The sequence below is a fragment of the Toxotes jaculatrix genome, chromosome 10 (genome assembly GCF_017976425.1).
Source record: "Toxotes jaculatrix isolate fToxJac2 chromosome 10, fToxJac2.pri, whole genome shotgun sequence".
In the NCBI taxonomy this organism is placed as follows: domain Eukaryota; kingdom Metazoa; phylum Chordata; class Actinopteri; family Toxotidae; genus Toxotes; species Toxotes jaculatrix.
The window spans coordinates 12,852,015-12,867,922 of NC_054403.1; the positions used below are offsets into that span (position 1 = coordinate 12,852,015).

Genomic DNA, 15,908 nt, shown 5'->3' on the forward strand with positions numbered 1-15,908 from the left:
ATTTAAAAAGAATACACAGGGTTGTGTGATAATGCCTAGTCTATGAAAACAATTGGTATATGACTTTTTTTTAAAGAAATCCTGCACAGTTTTATAGACAATTTAACGGTTTTGCTGTTTTCTCTGTTATTAACCCCCCTGCACAAAGCTACACATTTTACGTGCCAATATTTTATTGAACGAACGATTCAAAATATAATAGTACCCATTGATAATGTATCTATTGTGCCATTTCATCGTTGAAAGTAAAAGTAGTTTTGGTTTATTAATTTAACATAATTTTTTATTGCCAAAATAAGAGATTTTCGGCCATGTCCCGCCCCCTCATAGCTGCTATTGGTTCCCCAGCTTGTAAAGGGCGGGGCTTGGTCGCGAATAGCTGGAAATATATCCAATTGAAATTTAGAGGCAGGGACGTCATCCGTCGTGTGACCAATGACAGCTCACCCTGTTTGGACATGGGCTTGGTTTTATACGTGCATTAATACGTAAACTGCCCTTTTCCCCATCGCCTTACGCCAAGGGTAGGGGGGTGTGCATAGGCAGAAATTAACCTATGCTTAAAACTTTCTTTAGTGGAAGTTCATACTTACATTTTTTTGTGTTTTAAACCTCTTTTCACTCGCTTTAAAGCGCGTGGAGACTTTTTCCTCACTGCTGATTTTTCAGAGTGTTAAAGGCAGCGTAACTTGATATAAGGTAAGTTAACCAATCTTCCTTCTCTGTCCTCGTTAACTAACCATATGTTTAACTAACACTGATATTTTTAGTTTATAACCTTAAATCGTGTTATTATTTGGCTGTTGGTAGCTCTAAAGAAGGAAACCTCACGCCTTGAACCTTGAAAATTGACGTTAGCCTGCGTTAGCGTTTGTAGCTAACGTTTACGTCGTTAACGTCAAATTAGTTTGTAATTTTTCAACTCCATTGAGTATAGCGTTAAACTGTCACAAAGCCAACAGTGTCCCGTCTTATAGTTGTAGCCATCCGTTTGCTGTTTAAATTGTTTTATGTCACTTGGGTTTGTTGTAGTCCGGCTATGTTAGCTCTCCATTGGTGTGTGCGGCAGGGACATGTCCCGACATGACACCGCTGGCCACACACACGGCCTTCTCCTAAAAGCCCTAATGCTCTGATCAGTGTGTCAGATATGCTTATATGCTATATATGGAAATATATGTATATATATTTTAAAAAATCTTTAACAACCTAAATGTGATAAAATAGTATTACAATTTGTTGGGAACTTTGTTTGGCATGCCCCTGTTATGTATTCGTGTGGTGCTACCGCCTGTCTAGTCCAGTTGAGTCCAGTTCAGTGACAGCAGCTGGGGAAAGACTTGTTACTGGATAACCTACAAATATGGAAGGAATCCCATGTCTGAGCTGCTCCTGAGCGACATCACCAGTCCAGATCTATTCCTATTAAAACACACAGTCTTATATTCCTTAACTTTACATGCAGCTGTTATTAAACGAACAAGCCATTTGGAGAATTTAACAACATCTTTAACAAAATGATTGTTATTAGTAAGATACTGTATCTTGGACTCATATGGGCTAAAATCTTCGTCTGAGATTTATGATTATTTTGTTTATTTTCCCCCATTGGACTGTTGGATAAATTGCATAAGCATAACTGGACATTTTCTGTTGGAGATGTATTAAACATATCATTAAAGGCTAGGTAGAATCTGGGAGTTGGCCATTTTAATAGTCCTTTTCTGGTCTTAGTCCACAAATGCAAATATATAACTTATCTGACTGTAATTGCAGAGTGAAACACTTCATGTTTCTATTTGCCTGGCCATCACATCCACATTTTTAAAAAATGTTTCTCTCAAGACAATGTCTTATTGAAACACCTGTAAGTAATGGCTATCGTTTGATTAATCGACTAATCATTTCAGCTCTAATATATGTAGATATTGCCAAATCTATGGTGATAAACTATTACATAAGTTGTTTTAGTCACACACACACAATTGTTGACACATCATCAGTGCTGAGACATCTGATCAAAAATATTGTGATTGCATTATTCAGCTCTGTTATCCTATCTGTACAGATGATTGACACAGTCACAGGACCTGGGGCACAGCCCTTTGCAGTTCAGCTGAAGGCCCTCACAGATCTGGAGGGCCGCTACCAGCCCAAGCTGAGTGGCTTGAGGCTCATCGAGGGTGCCCAGGACAATGGCCTCAGGATGACCGCCAGACTGAGGGAGCTGGAGGTGAAGGACTTGCTCTCTCTGACCAGGTTCTTTGGTTTCAGCTCAGAGACCTTCTCACTGGCCATTAGCTTGCTGGATCGATTCCTCTCAGTAATGAAGGTGTGTAGACAGTAATGCCAGTAATATAATTTTTACCTTGCTGACTATGCTAAATTTGTTTTAAAAAATAGGTTTATAATCTTATTTTCTTTCCCTGACCTCTACAGATTCAACCAAAGCACCTGTCCTGCGTGGGCCTTTGTTGCTTCTACATTGCCGTGAAGTCCTCAGAGGAGGAGAAGAATGTGCCTCTGGCCAACGACCTGATCCGCATCAGTCAGAATCGCTTCACGGTGTCTGACATGATGAGGATGGAGAAGATCATCATGGAGAAGCTCTACTGGAAGGTGAAGGCCCCCACAGCTCTCCGCTTTCTCCGCCTCTTTCACAGCCACATCCAGGAGCAGCTCGATGCTGAGAGGTAAGGACGGACAGTCACATCAACCTGCAGGGCGGAACCATGACTCAACAAGATTATATTTACTCTACTAAAATGTGTCTTCTCAAATTTGGCTTTAAAGAGAACACTAGCCAAAAATATTTTTTAAGGCCAACAGGCACAGTCCTGTGTGAAATCACAAAGATTTTTCGACATGTTAGAAAACAAATGTGAAAATCCTCTGTTCAAAGCATAGTCAGTGTTACTGTGGCTTTGTACGTTAGTTAAAACTTAAATCAGCTTTTGTGGTCATTTTAATTTGACTGAAGCAGACTGCTGTCTAATCTAGTGAGCTCTGCCTCATATCCACTTCACATATATATATTTATAAATTGCAGTGTTGACACTAAAATCATTTTCTTTTTCCAGCAAGAAGATACTGAGTCTTGAGAGACTGGAGGCTCAGCTGAAAGCCTGTCACTGCTCATTTGTCTTCTCCAAAATAAAGGTAGGCCAAAATAACTGGTCTCCCAACATTTTAAAACATAGGCTATTTCTAGTTGGAACAATGTTGTAGTAGAGGAAGTCAAAGTGTAGCAGCCATTTCACTTTGCTAACCATTTTACATGATAATCAAACAGCTTTCATGTTGCATGGTAATGACACGTCGTGTTAGTCCGGGTGTATAGTAGGCCATCACCAAATGTTTTCTAAAACAAACCTGGTTGCCGTGTGGTTGTTTTTTTTCTGGCAGTTTTATGAGATTAAGAATGTATACTCTGTTTCTCTTCAGCCATCTCTGCTTGCCATGGCTCTGCTGTGTTTTGAGGCCCAGGATCAGCATGACCCTGACCACACTGACAAAATATCAGAGGTCCTGAAAAGTCTGCAGCAGCAGCTGAATGTAAGCACCAACAGCTTTACAATCTTAAATCTGTGTGATTTTATGGTTATTATTTTGTTGTGGCTTTGTTTGGTTAGAGCCCAAAGATTGCCTGACGTCAGAGCATTTGTTTCTTCTGCGCAGATCAAAGATGGGGATCTGGTTTGTGTGCGGGAGCTGGTTGGAAAATGCCTGGCCGAATATGCCACCACCAAGTGCTCCAAGCCGAACAGCCAGAGACTTCGCTGGACTATTTCAGGAAGAACTGCACGTCAGCTGAAGCACAGCTACTACAAGATTGCTCATCTTCCCACCATACCTGAGTCGGCTGGTTAAAATCTGGGCGGTACGAATGGGTGACCTTACATGCAGAGAAAAATCACTAACTTTGTTCTCTGATTGCAGTTAGGTCACCCATCTACAGCTCCAGATATTTTCCTTACAGATCTTCATCAGCGGTGATGGATTTCTTTAAGGAAAAGCCACAAATATTACAGTTTTCCTCAACTTTGTCATCATACATAGATGAAGCACATTGTATTTCATTTTCCCCAGTGACAAGGAGTAATGCTTCGTCAGAAAGGTTAATCTACTGCCATCCTGCTAAGTTTTACTTTCTTGGTCGAGTTGCTTGCACAAGTGTACAGTATGTTCTCTTTTAAATCCGTACCAAGGTCTTTGGTGTTTCCTGGAGCGGGTTGCTGGTTTTAAGCTAACAAGTATAGAACCACCTAGGTCCTCAGTCCACCATGTGGAAGAGGAGGGAGAAGGATTTTGTGAACAGCAAAAATGGAACCAAGAAATCGGGCCCAGAATCCTTAACTCCCACCCTAGGTTGCTAAACTGTCCTGAATGCACACTCCTACCCAAGGTGATGATTTTTTTTGTTTTTTTTTTATGTTGATACGGCGAGGGAGCTCTGGTTTTCTCCAGTGAAATGAGGCTAGTGACGATCCCGTCATGTATGGCTAACCATACTATTTGAGCTGACATGCCATCAGCGGTTACAGATGAGTTGTTTTCACCCATTCTCAATTTGTGGACACAGAGCACCAAGTGTATTTTTTGATTTCAGTTGTCGATGCAGAGAACACTAAAAAAAATAGTAATTGCAGTGGAAATGTGGATTGGAATTTGAATTGTATTTTCTCTGCCAGTTTCCCTGTCTAGTATAAGTTTCTTTTAGTAAGAAAAATACAATGTGCTCTCAAACTCAAAATGGCTAATTGAATACACCATCTGGTTAACCTATGTACTTGTACCTTTCAATAAAACTTTATTGAAAAGCTATTGCTGTACGCATTATTGTCATTATTAAAAGACATACGTCTCAAAGGCTTTTTACAAATAGATCAAATATTCCCAATCAGCTGTTAATCAGCCTGTATAATGGGCCAAGTCAGGCTGAACAAAACTAGTTCTTCACAGCCAAAGAACGGCAGATGAAAGAAGAGGCTGACTGTGTTTAACATGTCTGTCGAACAACTGTCTTACAGACCACCCTTTAAAAGTCCTTCTGAAGGCAGATCTTTTGGCTTCTTGCTGACGATCTGACGGATCCACTGTTCCTCTGCCAAGCTCTGGGTGTCCTCAATAGTGTTCATCACACAGAAGTCACATCTCCAGCACTTGTGTTTTTGACATTATAGCAACAGTCACTTCTGTAAACTGGAAAAGTCAGGACCACCACCAGCAAAATTCCCAGAGATCTCTGCGCCGCTGAAGTCAAATCCAGGATTCTGGCAAAAAGGAGGAGGACTATTAATAAATAACCAGAAAGCCTGTTTCAGCTTATCAAGATTAGCATATAATTTCTATTAATTTTACAAATCCTTTATATAAAACTGATCAATTTACAAACTGATGATTGACTTTCCACGTAGGGCATGTTTCCTTAGGGGTTTATACAATGTGTATAATGATATACTGGGCAAGATAGTGAACCCAATGTGCCCATCAGTGCGTGAATGTGTGTTAGTTAATAAGCGCCATATCCTTATAGTAGTAGAAAGCACTGTACGAATGTGTGTGTGAATAGGTGAATGTGACTTTGTGACTGAACGTGACTCTGAGTGCATGAAAAGACCTACATATGGCTACAACTAGAGATTTAGCCATATGTACAGTGGGTATGTATTCAGACCCCCTTTAATTTTTCACTCTTTGTTATATCGCAGCCATTTGCTAAAATCATTTAGGTTCATTTTTTCCTCATTAATATACACACAGCACCTCATATTGACAGAGAAACATGAAATTGTTGAAATTTTTGCAGATTTATTAAAAAAGAAAAACTGAAATATCACACGGCCATTAGTATTCAGACCCTTTGCTGTGACCCTCATATATTTAACTCAGGTGCTGTCCATTTCTTCTGATCATCCTTGAGATGGTTCTACACCTTCATTGGAGTCCAGCTGTGTTTGATTCTACAGATTGGACTTGATTAGGAAGGCCACACACCTGTCTATATAAGACCTTACAGCTCACAGTGCATGTCAGAGCAAATGAGAATCATGAGGTCAAAGGAACTGCCTGAAGAGCTCAGAGACAGAATTGTGGCAAGGCACAGATCTGGCCATGGTTACAAAAAAATTCTGCTGCACTTAAGGTTCCTAAGAGCACAGTGGCCTCCATAATCCTTAAATGGAAGACATTTGGGACGACCAGAACCCTTCCTAGAGCTGGCCGTCCGGCCAAACTGAGCAATCAAGGGAGAAGAGCCTTGGTGAGAGAGGTAAAGAAGAACCCAAAGATCACTGTGGCTGAGCTCCAGAGATGCAGTCGGGAGATGGGAGAAAGTTCTAGAAAGTCAACCATCACTGCAGCCCTCCACCAGTCGGGGCTTTACAGCAGAGTGGCATGGAGTTTGCTAAGACACACCTGAAGGACTCCAAGATGGTGAGAAATAATATTCTCTGGTCTGATGAGACCAAGAGAGAACTTTTTGGCCTTAATTCTAAGTGGTATGTGTGGAGAAAACCAGGCACTGCTCATCACCTGTCCAATACAGTCCCAACAGTGAAGCATGGTGGTGGCAGCATCATGCTGTGGGGCTGTTTTTCAGCTGCACAGGACGACTGGTTGCAATCGAAGGAAAGATGAATGTGGCCAAGTACAGGGACATCCTGGACGAAAACCTTCTCCAGAGTGCTTAAGAAAAAAAATGAACTTAAATGATTTTAGCAAATGGCTGCAATATAACAAAGAGTGAAAAATTTAAGGGGGTCTGAATACTTTCCGTACCCACTGTAGGTGAGACAGGTGTACATTTGATAACTTAGTAAACTGTCTTGGCACCACACACCATGATCCTCCAAATGTTAGTACATCAAACTAACCTCGCGCTGGAACCTCTCCAGTGTGAGTTTTCTCTGCATCTGGTCCTGGACCCAGGGATTTGCGCAGTACTCCCCCTCCAGCAGAGAGGACCAGCAGTTCCCCGCTTCTCTGTTTGTCTTCATCAGAACGATCTGGATGAGACACTTGTCCTCTGAAGATGAAAACCAGGGGAGACAGGAAAGAGATGAAGGTGGCTTTTGTCCAATGAAATCTGAGTATGTTACTTTGGGGTATCCAACCTACCTAGTGTCCATGTAGCCTCGTCAGACACGGTTGTGCCAAACAACTTTCCCTGATAGAATGTAAAACAAAAGATTGTGAGGTTAATCTGTGTTCACATAGCAGTAAAACAAGTTATGAGCTATTGATTTCAGTATAGGTCACAATATAAGGGACCACCATGAGATGGGCTGAACTTATTGGTTAGTTAAGTAAGGAATGGAGAACAGAATCATTTTAAATCTGGACACTGGTCCAATACACCTATTTTACAGCAGGGATTTTGATTTATCACAGCAGGGGAGGCACATGTGAACCTACCAACATCAACAGTGGCTCTGCTCCAGTGAGTCAGCATGTACAATACCAAATCCTGGAGCTGGCTCACCTAAATGGCACCATTAAGGCCATCATCAGTGTTGTTAATAACGCCTGAGCTTTTCCTCCTTTGATGTGACAGACTGTCTGATGTTGCTCAAATCAAAAGCTGAGAAGTCTTTATAGTTGATCTAAGATCATATACAAAACATGGTGTTATTATCTGCCACATTTTGTCCACAGATTCTAATTTTTTGCCTATCACAAGACAGATAAAACAGATTCAGAAAGTGTAAACAGTATCGGCTTAGGTTGGTTCAAACAACTTTTTTATTTAAGTTTCTTTCACTCTGAGTTAAAATGATGTTCACCTTGAATATTTCCTGCCCTTTGACGTGGAGCTCGATGTCTCTGGACCCCAAATGGCACTTGACCTCTTTGGCAGACGTCCCATTAGGCACATTGACTTCAATGAAGACCTCCTCCATGGTCTGGTACCAGGAGCCCCAGGGTGTCTTGCAGGGCACTACACCGCTCCTCTCATCGAAGTGCACCGACATGCTGCGGCTTCCCACCGGCTGACAGGTCGGCTAATGTTAGCGTACTCTATCTGACTAGCAGAGAAGTTATGCTAACGGCTTGCTACACAGTTAATCTTTACCACTGTGTATGTACTGACTCCTTAACATGGCTGTTATCAAGAATATTCAAGTTAAAACTGGTATCGATGTTTAGTGGTTATGTTAAATCTCATCGCGTTGTTTTGCGCCCCTCACTATCGCGAAACTTCTTCTTCTTCTTCTTCTTCTTCTCTTAGTGTGGATGTCATTTCCGGTTGTTAACAACATTTCGGGTGCAGCGCCACCACCTGTCCGACATACTGAACTACAACAAGAAAAATGATGTACTCGGTAAATGTTTATAGGTATTATTATTGTCAGTCCTATAAACTGACATGTTTAACGGACTACGTGTATTTATTTTTGCTTTAATGATCTTAAGTTGGCCACATCGGAAACCAACTGAATCCACTGTTTGTCTAAAAATGGAGTGGATTTACTAATCTGTTAATTAGATTACTCTTCCTGTCTTAGTGCCCCTGTGTACATATGCACACCTACCAGTCACTTTTACGACACCGATAAAGACTCTTGCTCGACTCTTCACTCCTTTCACATATATTTAATTAAGTATGAGCTGAATAGAGGGTTGACTGAACATTTGGTGACAAATGCTGCCCAGGATGACTATCCTGACATTAGCTTTAGTTACTTTTGTCTGCTGGATAAAGTAAGTCATCTCTATTTACTTAAACATGTATAACAGTATACTCAGCCTGGGAGTTTAACATTTTTATTTTCTTTGCAGTCTTGATAATGTAAATGGAAATGAGAAGATTTACTCAGACAACATCACTCGCATTTTGGATCGACTTTTGGATGGTTATGACAACAGACTGCGACCTGGATCTGGAGGTAATTCAAACTCACCTAAAGCCTTGCTTTATATATTTAAGATAAATTAAGTACATTATTCTTGTGCGTCCTTTGTTATTTTGTGCACTGTGAGGCTGTTAATGACTGTTGCAGGTACTGTTACAGAGGTGAAAACAGACATCTTTGTCACCAGCTTTGGACCTGTCTCAGATGTCGAGATGGTAAGATACTGCTTTTGTAAGGAGAAGTATATGCGCTGACTGTGGGAGATAACAACGCTTCAGTGACCAGTGAATGTCTGCCTTATGGGCAGTCTGCCATGAGACCATCTAATGAGCTTTAATCTGTTTGACCACCCCTATAACTCCATTATTGATGGCCTTTAAATCAATATGACAACATGTCAGACAGAGGAAATGGATGAATGGATTGATTAATGATTATCTGGGATGACTGGCATCCATCATTGCCTCATCATTTCTCCTCACCTTCCGCTGCTAGTTAAAATGTATCTTTAGTATTATAAATGCTCTTGAAGGATCTACATTTAAAGTGAGAATTTAGGGTAGCATGGTTCATAGAACGTACATTTTTATATCTACTAATATCTGATATTTATGCATTAGGAGTACACTATGGACATGTTCTTCCGTCAGATGTGGGTTGATGAGCGTTTGAAGTTCGAGGGCCCCATTGAAATCCTGCGGCTGAACAATCTTATGGTGGACAAAATTTGGACGCCAGACACTTTTTTCAGAAACTCCAAGAAGTCCATTTCCCATAACATGACCACACCCAACAAGCTCTTCCGCATCATGAAAAATGGGACTGTCCTCTACACTATGAGGTGATCTTAGACAGAACAGTTGTTGCTTTTTGGACATGAGGTTCACTGAAATAAAGAACTGAGACTGATTTCTGTGTGTCTTCTTCATTTTAGACTGACAATCAGTGCAGAATGTCCAATGAGGCTGATGGACTTCCCCATGGATGGCCATGCCTGTCCTCTCAGATTTGGAAGCTGTAAGTATGACAGATGTGTTCATAAACAGAGGAGCAGTAATTCCCTGTAACGTCCAGATTCAGAAATGTGACAAACATTTTCCTGATGTTTTCCTGATTGTCTTTGCATTTTTTTTAGATGCCTACACGAGCAGTGAAATTATGTTCACATGGAGGAAGGGACCAGTAGCATCTGTTGAGTGTCCCAAGGAGTCCATGAGTCTTCTGCAGTACGATCTGGTGGGACAGACTTTGTCCAGTGAGATATTCAAATCAAATACAGGTAACGCTCACTGTCGGCTATCAAGCTGGTGTTCTTACAAAGACGCCGTAACAATCACAACTGCACTGCTCGCAACATTTTCATGAGCTGATGAATCTGCGGGTAGAAAGAGGTCAAATGAGTCTCTTCAGACTCTGCATTAGTGTCCATTACTCTCCCACAGTAGAGCTGATATAAAAGCAAAGACTTTCTTGAGCACCCATCTAAGATGCTTAAGTGGCCAAGGCCTAATGCGTACGGTGCGCCTTAAAAAAAGAACTACAGGGTTTAAAGCACAGTGAATGCACCGACAGAGAGGAGGAAGGATGGTATTTTGTGTGTGTGTGTGCGTGTGTGTGTGCGCGTGTGCGTGTGTGCGTGCGCGTGTGCGCGTGTGTGTGCGTGTGCGCGTGTGTGTGCGTGTGTGTGCATTTTCTCTCTTCGCCAGAAGAAGAAGTGCTCCCCTGCTGTGACCTCAGCATAGAATAGAGAGGAAAAGGATGAGGCAGGCTCCAAAACTGAGAGATGATGCCCATTACAAAACACTGAGAGCGAGGGAGACAGCCTCTGTATGCGTGTGTGCATGATGCAGCGTGTTTTTGGTCTGTGAATGTCTGCATGCATGTGTTAGGCGGAGCAGGGCAGTATTACGCATAGTGACACTGCATGCTCTCCCTCTGTCCCCTCCTCACTCGCTTCTTCTTCTTCTTCTTCTTCTCCCTCCTCTTGACTTTATCCCATTTCCAAATGTCTGCCCTGCTCCCTCCTCCTTCCCCCCCCTCATTTTCATCCTGTTCTTTCTTCCTCTCTTCCTTCCTCTCATCTCTCGTGTGCTGTCTACAGTTAGCTGGTTATTCCAGTGCTAACAGCAGCAATATATCTATACATGTCTCTCAGCAGCTATTCTGTTTCAAGGGCAGGCAAGGGCATCTGTTCTGTGCTACCCTGCTCTGTCCCCTGGGGTTGCTCTCTTCACACATGCTGTTTATCTTGCAGGTCACTACTCTGTGCAGGTGGTCCATTTCCACCTCCAGAGGAAGCTCGGCTACTACCTCATACAGACCTACATCCCCCTCATAATGGTTGTGGTGTTGTCACAAGTCTCTTTTTGGATTAACAAGGAGTCTGTTCCTGCACGTACAGTTGCTGGTACGCATCTCTTCTCACACTGAGCAATTAAAATGTACTAATCATGGTTAATATCAACAATATGTCTGTGGCATGAATGTGTGTCAGAGTACATGTATATGCCTGTCTTCCTCCAGGTATCACCACAGTGCTGACAATGACCACCTTAAGCATCAGTGCCCGCCAGTCACTCCCCAAAGTGGCGTATGCCACCGCCATGGACTGGTTCATCGCTGTGTGTTTTGCCTTTGTGGCGTCGGCTCTCATTGAATTTGCAGCAGTAAACTACTTTGCCACCCTCCAGGCCAACCGCCTGAAGAAACAAAAAGCGAGACAAGACAAGCTGGAGGTGTTGGCTACCGGCAGCGACGATGATGACACAGTTTCGGTGAGCAGCTAACTTAATATCTATAAGGAAGGAGAAATTCCATGTGAAAGTTCAGTCATCGTTAAAACAAGGTGATCACTCAACCACTTAACAGAGGTCTCAGCATCTCTCTGTGCTGATTTTATATAAATTTTTTTGTAGAATCAGAATCACAAGTTAGTATTTTAATGATTTGCACACACACAAAAAGACATTTATTTTGCTATTTCAGTTCATATATTACACAGAAAACCACATGAAATTGTAGAAAAGTAGTAAAATTGTAAGAGCAGAGACTTTAATAATTCAGGGAATAATACTCTTCAGAGAGGACTGTGAGATTGGATGAAAACAAAAACATAATATTAAAGGATTAAAGGGATAATTAAACATTTTTGGAGATTTTTGGTTTTTTTCTTTCTTGTCAAGATTTGGACAAGATGCCCAGCAGCTGGTTAGCTTAGCTTAGCACATCTTATATAGCGTGCATACATGATAGTGGTATCAATCTTCAATTTTTGAACTGTTCCTTTAAAATAAAACATCCTCACCTTATAAGTTCCATGTTTTTGTATTAGAACCAGTTAAAGAACAGGAATAAATTAACATTTTTACATCCAGATTTACTACTATGCAAATCTATAGATTTCTCTGCTGTAGGACAGTTTTTTCCTAAATGTCCCATGACAGCAACCTCCTCAGTGACATCAGCTTCTGAAATCAGTTGAACCAAGGGTGTGATTTACATTTGAGACCCTGTGATTTTATTTACACGGCACCTCAAATGCATTTACATAGCTAATAATGGTGAATGGAGACACTGAGTCTCCTCAGTGTTGCAGAGGGTTTGATGCAGTGATGCTGATAATGAACACTAAGCCAGCAGCTTCAGCCTCAGATGCAGAGGAAAAGGAAAGTCGTTTTTTTTTTTTTCTATGCATTTCCAAGCAGTCACCCTGTCTTTTCCATTCTTGCCATTCAGGGCACACCACACATTAAATAGTAATATGTGCTGTTGTAGTGCTCTCATCTCCAGCTATATGCTTTATGCTAATACAGTAAGCCACCACAGCATCCTCCTGGGATCTGTCTCACGTGTAGGGCTCATGGTTAGATGCTTTAAAAATAGCCTCAGTGTGAGAACAGAGAGCAACTCCAGCACTCCTCCCTGCATAATCTCCTAACCATCCTATGGGCATCCAGCAAACTACCTGCTGCATTCTATAGGGATGTTGGCATGCCATTGAGAGAAATCTCCTGTGGGAACAAACATTACTTGCAGCATTGTATACATGACTCCAGCATGTTGAGATTAGCACTTACAGAATGTACTTGCAAGGGAAAGAGATTTCTCCTACCCCCCTTTTTCCTCTCACTGTGCACCACAAAACCCACACTAACCCTATCTCACCCCCTTCTGCTTTCCCCTCCAAATCACCCCCGCCCCCCTCCCACCAGTCGGACAGCAGCCCTCGGGAAGGCCTGAAGAGGAGAAACCACTCAGTGTGCCGCAGTGAGCCAGGAGAGGATCCGCCACTGCCGATCTTCCTCCAGCAGGGCTCAGCTTTTCCTCAAATCCCGCAGCTGGCCGGCACCAGCCCCATCGACATGTACGCCCGAGTCCTCTTTCCTCTGGCCTTCGCCCTCTTCAACCTCATCTACTGGTACATCTACCTGGCCAAGGACACCATGGAGAGGGCCAGGTACGGTAGCCACATTCACTTATCTTTGTACCTCTGTTTGGGCACTGGTACAGCTACAAGGGTAAAAGGCAACGTTCTGAAGTCCAGAAATGTAAACAATAAGGCTGGTGATATTCAAACATTTTTCTTATTGACAACAAATCCTATGAAAAGACCGAAGCCAACAATGAATTGAACTCACCAGCATTGTCTGTGTATCCAAAGTGCATTTGTCTGTGTCACGGTGCTCCACAGTGTCAAAAAGTATTAAAAACACATCAACGAGCCACACAGCTGCTGCACAGGGTGACATTTTCTTTCATCATGATGAACATGGGCACTGTAGTTCATTTTGAGTGGTTCCCACATGCACCATCCCACCACCATAAATACTAGATCAGCAAATGTGTTTTAATCCATGGCTGAAAATAGTCCCCAACAAATGTATTATTTACTCCTGTTTGAGTAATGTTTTCTAGTGCCAGGCTGTGTAGTGCCCAGTTGCTTTTGGAAATGACTTAGACTGCACTATATATCACTTATATATTTGTGACCTGTTTTTGAAGATTTGTGAATTTAAGTTGGAGCAAACAGGCAGAGTACCATAAACAGGCACTGAGAGATGTGCTCTATTTATTTGTTTATTTTTATTGTTCTTCCTCTGTAGATAATGGAGATTGCAACAATTTTGGCTTCTTCTCCGACTGTTTCTCTTGAACAGTATAAAGATTTATATATTTAACAAGAAAAAAAACAAAAGCAGAGACAAATCCAAAAAATATATCTCTTATAAATAATCTTTGCAGGATCCCAAACCTTTATGTTCAGAGCCACTGACTTAAACATACATACAAGTGTTTTTACCCATGCTTATGTCTTAAAAGTGAGCTTCCTTTTCTGAGTTTAATCTTTTTAACCTTCTGAGTCGTGCGTGGCAAGACAGCAGATTCAAAAAGCTTTTCATACAAAATAGCTAAACTACTACCTACTTGGAGAGTTTCCAGAATTCTTGTACAGACTAGCAAAAAGGAGAAAAAAACAAATCTGACAATGGACGAAAGATGTTTATACACACTTACTCTGTATCTCAAAGAGCCACAAACCTGTCTCACTCTTCTCTAATTATGATTGCTTCAGTGGAACAATAACTACCCACAGTTTTTTGTCAAAGACTTTTATCTAGGCAGTAAAAACATCAATAATTTCTAATGCTGAAACAGCCCCGGGAGTTGTAGGCGAAAAAAAAAAAAAGAAGAAGAGGAGAATGATGTTAGGTGGCGTTGCTGCTGCATTGACGCCAGCACTGTGGCTTTTATCATCATCATAGATTTACAATACAAAAGAGGCTGAAGCGCTCAGTTAATTTGAGAAAATATGCATCAAGCTCTCTCCTCTTTTATATAAGGTTTACCTGAGGGCCGGCAAAAGCCCAGCCATTTTAATGACAACACTGTTTCTCCATGGGGAGTTGATCTCACAGGCGAAATAAACCAGAGCTTACTTTGTACATCAACCACATGAAACAGCGACTATTCACTTTCCCGCTTATAAGTGAGCCACTTATAGAACACAAAGCTCCATGTCCAAGAAAGAAAGAGAGACATACAGTGCAAAAAGACAGAGAGAGAGAGAGAAAAAGAGAGAGAGAGAGAGAGAGATCTGTTATGTAACACTGGGGAGTGCAAATCTGCTCATCATGCTTCTCATGTTCCTGTCAGAGAATTTTTATGGTTGTTTTGTTTATAACGTTCTGCAGAATAATGAGAGAGACAAGATGGAGAGCACGGGAACAGCTGCATCGCATCTATTCCCTTTACATATTTTCGCCACGTCTCTCACACTCGGTACTTTTGAAGAAGGCACAGAGAGGACAGGGAGCGCCGTATCAGTTTGGGCTGTGCAGTATACTGCAGACAGAGCGACTCTGAATGTGGAAACAGAGGTTTCTGTATGCTCCTCTCACATTTTTCGTGCTCTGCCGTATTCTGCTCTTGCAGGGACGTGGATCTTGAAAACTAAGAGGACCTGGAAAAGGGCACGTGCAGCCGGAGAGAACTTCAGCATCCAGCCAGCCTCACCTCACCCTCTCACCCTCCTCACCCCCTCTCTCCCTCTCTCTCTCTCTCTCTGAACAAGCTCTCAGCTTTCACTCTGCTCTCATATGACAGAGGAAATTAATCAGAAACTCATTTATTCTCCTGCCGCACATCTACTCATTTCACAGGCTGTGACCACTGCCCACTTGTGTTCTGATCAGCAGCTGAAGAGCCGCCCTTCACAGGCCTCAATCACTTTAAACCCGCCATATACACACAACAACAACTTCTCGGGCCCCCCGGACCCCGAGACAGACACCACACACATACAGTATGTATGACACTCAGACACATGCACACACACACACACAGACGCACACACACACAAACCAAGAAACACATCAAATAGAAGTGGATGATATAATCTATGATGGCTGTAACTGGTGGTGATGCAACAGTGAACCAATGCTTTCAGAAGCCTGCCCTCTACAGAAGCTCAGCTCCCACTACAACAAGATCAAAGGCAATTTAGAGGAGGCACGCATCCCTCCTCGCGGGTTTCAGAAATGTACTCAAACCTGA

The 15,908-nt window shown here is 42.1% G+C and overlaps 3 protein-coding genes across 3 annotated transcripts; 2 read left to right on the forward strand and 1 right to left on the reverse strand.

Annotated features, from left to right (window-relative positions):
- The first annotated feature begins 481 nt into the window (after positions 1 to 481).
- Positions 482 to 4,824, forward strand: ccng1 (cyclin G1). The gene is made up of 6 exons (XM_041048543.1): positions 482 to 699; positions 2,069 to 2,332; positions 2,440 to 2,693; positions 3,081 to 3,159; positions 3,445 to 3,555; positions 3,679 to 4,824. The coding sequence occupies exons 2-6, from the start codon at positions 2,069 to 2,071 to the stop codon at positions 3,868 to 3,870; spliced, it is 900 nt and encodes a 299-aa protein (XP_040904477.1). The 5' UTR covers positions 482 to 699; the 3' UTR covers positions 3,871 to 4,824.
- On the reverse strand, positions 4,284 to 8,214 carry nudcd2 (NudC domain containing 2). The gene is made up of 4 exons (XM_041048544.1): positions 7,785 to 8,214; positions 7,120 to 7,168; positions 6,876 to 7,027; positions 4,284 to 5,273 (listed from the first exon to the last, which is right to left on the reverse strand). The coding sequence occupies exons 1-4, from the start codon at positions 7,971 to 7,973 to the stop codon at positions 5,190 to 5,192; spliced, it is 474 nt and encodes a 157-aa protein (XP_040904478.1). The 5' UTR covers positions 7,974 to 8,214; the 3' UTR covers positions 4,284 to 5,189.
- A 430-nt stretch (positions 8,215 to 8,644) lies between these two features.
- Positions 8,645 to 15,309, forward strand: gabra6a (gamma-aminobutyric acid type A receptor subunit alpha6a). The gene is made up of 10 exons (XM_041048542.1): positions 8,645 to 8,703; positions 8,782 to 8,888; positions 9,003 to 9,070; positions 9,476 to 9,696; positions 9,790 to 9,872; positions 9,991 to 10,134; positions 11,110 to 11,262; positions 11,379 to 11,629; positions 13,067 to 13,311; positions 15,288 to 15,309. The coding sequence occupies exons 1-10, from the start codon at positions 8,645 to 8,647 to the stop codon at positions 15,307 to 15,309; spliced, it is 1,353 nt and encodes a 450-aa protein (XP_040904476.1).
- Positions 15,310 to 15,908: the final 599 nt, after the last annotated feature.